The 6979-nt window shown below is 46.3% G+C and overlaps 1 protein-coding gene across 1 annotated transcript; it reads left to right on the top strand.

Annotated features, from left to right (window-relative positions):
• The first annotated feature begins 1346 nt into the window (after positions 1-1346).
• LOC143295376 (uncharacterized) lies at positions 1347-3705 on the top strand. Its single transcript, XM_076607039.1, has 2 exons — positions 1347-1527; positions 2565-3705. Exons 1-2 carry the CDS (start codon positions 1365-1367, stop codon positions 3530-3532), a joined length of 1131 nt encoding a protein of 376 aa, XP_076463154.1. The 5' UTR covers positions 1347-1364; the 3' UTR covers positions 3533-3705.
• Positions 3706-6979: the final 3274 nt, after the last annotated feature.

The raw sequence follows: 6979 nt of genomic DNA, 5'->3' as shown, positions 1-6979 counted from the left end.
AGACCCAACCTTTAGCTTTAGCTTCCGTCGTCAGAACTGTGGTATTTGTCAACATTCACGTCTTCAGTATAAGAGCCTTCCGCTTGCAATATTTTGATGATGGTAATTGGGGTGAAACGCTGTTAACGTCGTCTCTTTCGCCGTTCGTATGGAAAGAGTTAAACCAAGCCGTTTCGTGAGATAGAAAAGGGGCTGTTAAAAAGCTTCACAGATAAGTTCGGCCCAAATTCTACCACCACTACTAAGTACAAGTTCGTTTTACTCTTACTGGGCTGTCATACGAACCTTCTTTTAACTGATTTGACCTCTTTGGGCTTTGAATTAGGTCAACTGATAAATATTTTTATTTGTACATCTGTACATTACGTTTCGGCACTATCAATGGCTCTGTGTGTGTGTGTGTGTGTGTGTGTGTGAAGAGAGAGAGAGAGAGAGAGAGAGAGAGAGAGAGAGAGAGAGAGAAATAATGCATTTTATCATGATTATTCATGTATGTTACTTACCATTGATACTAATGATTTTTGCGCCGAGCTCCAGTCAAACTCCAAGCTCGAAGCGCTTGACAGTCATTTGCACAACACGTTGCCTTCCTGGGTTGAACCGACTGACAGCTGCCGTTAGGCGTTCATCATTCTGTTCCTGTGTCATTCAGTCAGGTTTCAATCGCGCGCACACATACACAAGTACATCAGAGTGGAATTTTCTGCAGACTTTTGCCAGGGACAACCCATTTTATTGCCATGGGTTCTTTAACGAGCGAATGGAACCTCGGTGTATCTCCCATCCAAATAACTAGCGTCCACCGGGACCACCACTCAAGCGAGTGTGGCAAGGCCATCACTCCATCTGTTTGATTTTAAATTTTGAATTATCCAATGTTGACCAGCGCAGTGCACATTCACTGGAGGGTTTCATTTTAGTAATTAAAATAACATGTCCATCCAGGCTGACACAATGTTTCCTACCAACCAACTTCTAGAAGATCGAAGGTGAACGACAAATCAAGTTGTTCTATTGCAACTGTCAGTGGTTTGGTTTTGGTTTAAATAGTATCTTATTTGGAACATGTCACAATACAACATAGTTATAAATGAACAGGACAACAAGATGATCTTATAAAAAGTCCTGTCCTGTTACATGTACATAATATGTGACGGATGTGGTGGTTTTGTCTGGTAGTGTTGGTTTATTTACGAACTGTATAGTTTAAAAGCAGTTCCTTTTTTCTGCGTAATCCTATTACCCCCCCCACCCCACCCCCCAACACACACACCCTCTCTTTCCCTCTTGTTCCAAGAATGAGCGGGTCCATCGAGCAGGGCAAGGTGGACGACCTCCGACGCCAGCTGAAGCTCCTGAGGCAGATGTCGGGCCAGGACCGGAGCTTCCAGTTCTACATCAGCCGCCCCTACCGCTGGCCGCAGACCCTTGGGCAGATGCGTCGTCATCCGCGGGCCCAGCTGGCCATTGACTACGTGACGGGCCGCGTTCCTGTCGGCTCTCGGTACCAGTGGCCCCACGAAGTCTGTGAGTATGTTCCTGACCTCTGTCTGTCTGGGTGGGTGTCTGTGTAGGTCAGTTCATGACCTCTGTTTATCTCAGTGTCGGTCTCGATCTGGATCGCGTCAATTTCCCTGTTCTTTTTCTTCTTTGCCCCATTGTTGGTTAGGGCATCGTGGTTTAAAAACAACAAAACAACCCCCCTCCCCCTCCAAACAAAACAAAAACAACAACAAAACCCCCCCAAAAAAACAACAACAAAAAAAAAGCAAAAAAAAAAGCAACAACCCAACAACAAAAAACCAAAATAACCCCCCCCAAAAAAAAACAACAACAACAAAACAACAAACAAACAAAACCAAAGACAACCAAAAAACCACAAAAAACAACCCCCCCCCCCCCGCCCCCCCAAAAAAGCCACATATGCCCATGTTTAACCTTGGTTGATAAAGACTTTATCCTGTCGTGTGTGTAGATGCGCCCTAAGTTTCTTCCTCTACACAAAGAATGGTGTGAGGAGCACAACAGAGCGAGATCTATTCCCATCAGTGGCTTTCGTATCGTGTGCGTGTGTTGGGGGTCTCGGGGGTGGGGTTAAGGGATGGGAGAGGAGAGGCAGTGATAGGGGTGGCCTGCACTGGTTCCTACCCACAGCTGAAATGTGCTATGAGCTCAAAGGGAAGACAAGGACCACACAGTCGTATCATTAACTTCAGTTCAAGAATGTCTCTCAATGCTAAAATGTTCTGATCAGAACTGCAGGTACGAGTAAACACTGAGCTCAACTGTATAACGATTGGAAGTATAAAAAGCACAGCTTTGTCACAAGAGCCTCAAAGAGAAGTCTCAGTTTACAGCATAGGTGCTGCAACACATCTATAACCACAAAACAGGATACAAAGTAATTCTTTTTGGGTATTCAAAAATGATTGTGTTGGACGGGAGAAGGAGGAAAATCCCATCGCCCCCTGCCCCACAAAACAACACACGAACACCAAAAACCTAATGTCCCTCCCCCTCCACCCGCACACCCCACCAGATAAAGCACTTTGCGGTGGTTGCAGACCGAGAGGGGTGGCGGCCCTACCGGCCCCAGGAGAAGTACTGCAGCAGCCTGATGCACCTGGCCACGCTCTGCAACGACCACAGACTGGGGGGCGTGGGGCCCGCGCACGTGCTGCTCAGCACAGGCAGCTGTGTGCCTTCCCTCTTCTGGACCGACTCCCTGGGCCTGTGTCCCCTGCATTGGGCAGTGCTGCGAGGGGACGTCACTCTGCTCGTCTACCTGCTCCACGCCATGCGCAAGGTGTGGACAGTCTATGGAGACCAGCCGCTACAGCAGGACAACGCCGTCCAAACGGCAGCCTCCCTGGCGGACAGACTGCCCACCAGAAAACAGACCTTTGCCGAAATTCTTCAGATGGCTTTCGAGCTGAATCTCCGGCTTGTGGGCGACAGCGGTGTTCTGTACACCCTCCTTGTGGACAGTCTCCAGTGGGTGAATCTGAGCGTGGAGGACTTCTCTCTGTGCGACGCCGTGCACATCAATTTCCCCAACCTGGTGTCCAGACTGCTGAGTGACGGGTGTCCCGTGCATTGCAGCAGCCCCCAGCCCTTTGACCCCCTGCACTGTGCCGTCGTGTCGCTGGACGACGACTTCCAGGACCAGCTGCGCATCATCCAGCTGCTGCTGCAGCACGGCGCCGATCCCAACAGGATCGGCTACATCCGGGCCACGGGGGTGGTCGTTGACAACGGCACCCCGCTCCACTTCGTCCTGGGCTCCGTCTGCAACCTCCGCTCCCTGCCCTTCCGCAGTCACCAGATGGCGCAGCTGCTGCTCGAGTACGGCGCGGACCCCCATCGGGTCAACACGGACAGCCAGACCTGCTACCACCTCTGGACACAGCCCTCAAGCGCCACTTCTTTGCCTTGGTGGAGCAGGTCCGATCAACTGCGAACAGGCGACGGACATGATGGAAGGTGCGTAGCAAGATTCCCTTGCGACATCCACGTGTGGGCATATCTGTGATCCGTATCATCCAACCAGTTCATCAATCAAGCTAAAGGGCGTGAAGAAATCCTTGTGAGGCTTGTAACTTGCTGACTTCTGAGGATCTGAAAGCTGCATTGGTTGAGCTCTCAGGTAAGAGACAGGTCCTGTGAACTGGTTTCCGGGTTTCTCTGTGTTGCTTGAAAAAAATATTTATACTACGGTCAGTAATTTATTGGTAGCGTATCGTGCCTTAGTGGTTTTCTTGTTTCCCTGTCTGCCGTTATATGTATCTGCCTATACAATGCCACATACACACACAACACACACACACACATGCACACACAGAGGAAGAGGTGTTACTGTACTCGCTGGTTGATTTTACGATCTTATTAACTGTTATATAAAGCAATATTATAAATAAACTATTGTAAACTCGAGCTGGACTCTTGAAACGCATCGACCAAATACAGATAACCTGGCCAAGTTTGCCACAACGCATGTTCACTTTTACAAAGGCATCCTTCTTGCACGCTGAAAATGCAGAGATGCTTGCATCGAGAAACACACGCTCACACGCATGCAGCAAACATGCACACGCGCGACATGTATTGTCAAACACGTACACACTTTCACGCCGGAACTGTTAATACCCACTCACACACGGGTACAAGCCATTCATTCATAAGTTCTTCCCCAGAAAGCACGCACGTCTGTGCACAGACTTTCATGCTTGCATGCTTACATAAATTCTGCTGTGCGAGCTGTTTCTTCATATCTGCTTGCATTTACATTGAAAATAATAGTCAACGCTTGTCATTGCACATTCCTCTTACTTGAAAAACATGCAGTGTTAATTTCTTGATCAAACCCACAATACATAGCGTAAGAAAGGTGTTCGTGCACTGATATGTATATTCATGCAAGACAAACCAATACAGTTGAGATTGTGAGGCGTGCGCGCGTGCGTGTGTGCGCCACATACAACGTGCATGCAGCTTTGTGCGTTCAAATTAAAAACGTCAAAAACGAGCTGTGTAATATGTATGCATCTCTATTTGTATCGAAAGTGCAATGAATGTGCAGATAGAGAGAGAGGGACGTGTGCAATGCGCATGCTACATCCACTCTTATGTGTGTGTGCGCGCGCTGTATATGTTTTGTTGTTTTGACAATAGTTCAATAAAGAACCATAAAACTTCCCCCCGCCGTCTTTCTGTTAGAACACCGCTCGTATGTGGGTTGAGTGCTTAAAATTCATCAAAACGTTTAGAGCGTGCGCGAGTTCGTGTGTTTTCTTTCTTTCTTTCTTATCACACAATACGAGTTTTCAGACAGATTTTACAATAGTTTTAATATGTACATGTGTGTTCGTATGTTTGTGTGCGCGAGTATGTGCATTAGAATGCGTGTGTACGGGTGTATATTTTGTGTAGATGTGTACAGCCGAAAGAAAATGTGGCAAGGTTGGTGAATGGATTTTGGTTTCGTCATCATGTTTGCAACTGTGACGAAATGCACAACACAACATGACGCAAAACGACTTTCGCTTTCCAGACACTTTAAAATTACGAACAATGAATCAATTACAGCCAAGCCGTAATCTGCATTTCTTCTGTGGATCAAATTAATGCTAATGAGCATGAATCAGTGACGGCGAACATTTGTATCCATACAAGTCTTTCGTCTCTGTTTATAAAAATGGTAACGCCCTTACTGGCTCGTTCTACACACTAACATATTTTCACACACATACACACACAGTACACACTGCAAAAGCAAGCGATCAAACCATCAAATGGTTAGTGCAGAAAACTGGAATTCCAAACGATGTTTATTTTGGCTGCAAATTTGATTACCGGCACAAAGCTCAAGAAGAAATCCCCAATAATTCATGGTTGACAATGAAAGCGCACAATGCCTGCAGCACATTTGGACAGACTGAATTGTTACAACACATCGGAATCAAGCTCCGAGTGCATTACCACTTTCTTTAACTTGGTCAGCGTACAAGTTTCACGTGTACCCTGCACAAGTCTCATCTCACATGGTGTATTGGTTGGTTTGCAGTTAGACGGTATGGGGACGTTGCCACGGCGAACACAGCCATCCGATCTGCCGGCAAGGCGCGCGCGCGTGGTTTGGTGGTGGTGGTTATGGTTTTGTGTGTGTGTGTGTGTGTGTGTGTGTGTGTGTGTGTACCTACAGAGGCAAGGGAGACCACCTTGACAATTGCGAATCAAGGTTTTCTCAGTTGTTTCTAAACACACGCACACCCTACACACACGCACACACATGTACGTTGACATGAACACAATGCACACACACACACACATTCACGGAAAAGATATTGAGCCAGATACAGAAAGTCAAAAGAAACCAGAGGCCAATGTGGAATGCACATGCACATACAGAACCAGACTGAAAATAAATGACTTTACATTGATCATTCGCCTTTAAAGTTCCTTATTCTCGCCGAACTGGGACATTCATACACACGCACGAATATGGATTTCACATCAGAATGTTAAAACTGGCCAGCATCATAAATGACCGACCACTGAAAGCTTGCTTTCTCAAACAGCGGGGGCACAGCCCAGAACGGCCTTAATTAGACTGTCAGTCTTTTACTTTTTTTGGACTTTTCCCCCCCAGCCTTGAGACCAGTTCTGACACAGAAAACTTGCGAAATCTGATTCAAGGGAAACAACTATGTTTCAGAACAGCTGGTGGAACGTCTGAGTGTTTTCCCATATATATTGTGCAACAATTCCCCCTCTTTTTCTCCGCTAATTAACAAGCCTTCATAAACAAAAATATATCTCTTGAGCAATCATTCCAACAAACAGCCAAACAATCCCGCCCCCACCCAGTGAGTGGTGGTCTGGACGCTAGTCATCTGGATTAAACTAAACGAGGTCCCACGTGCAACAGGCACTTAGTGCATGTAAAGGAATCCATGGCAGAAACAGGGCTGTCCCTGGCAAAATTCTATATAAAAACCCACTTTGATAGGAAAAGAAGTACATTTGCTGGCAGAAAAAAAGGGCGACACTCTCACTGCAGTGGCATGCTCTCAATGGGGATAGCAGCTCGAATTTCACACAGAGAAATCTGTTGTGGCAAAAGAGTAACACAACAATACAATAAAATGTAACACTGAATCCAGAAACTGCCCTAGATGCTTTACATAAAAATACAAGTATAAAATACACATTCTATTCTACATCAATATTGCACATACATAGCAAAATGCATCTAACAAAAAATAATGCATATTAGATACACACAAACATGCATACATTCATGCGTACTGCTACATAATCCCCTCTTCCTCCTCCCCACCCACAATTGCATAGGTATACATAATTGCACACATACATACATGTATACACAGTCAAGCATACCACACATGCTGAGGAGTTATTACTGTTCAGATAGATACACCACAACCAAACCTACTGCTGACAGCTTTGAGACCAGAGG

The sequence above is a fragment of the Babylonia areolata genome, chromosome 20, assembly GCF_041734735.1.
Source record: "Babylonia areolata isolate BAREFJ2019XMU chromosome 20, ASM4173473v1, whole genome shotgun sequence".
Lineage (NCBI taxonomy): Eukaryota > Metazoa > Mollusca > Gastropoda > Neogastropoda > Buccinidae > Babylonia > Babylonia areolata.
Note: the sequence above shows the minus strand (reverse complement) of the source record. Positions and strands in the feature narration are given on the sequence as shown.

Coding starts and splice junctions, on each gene's coding strand:
- LOC143295376 (XM_076607039.1), top strand. CDS start 1,365: ATGTCGGGCCAGGACCGGAGCTTCCAGTTCTACATCAGCCGCCCCTAC. Junction 1,528..2,564: donor CCAGTGGCCCCACGAAGTCT/GTGAGTATGTTC, acceptor CGGTGGTTGCAG/ACCGAGAGGGGTGGCGGCCC.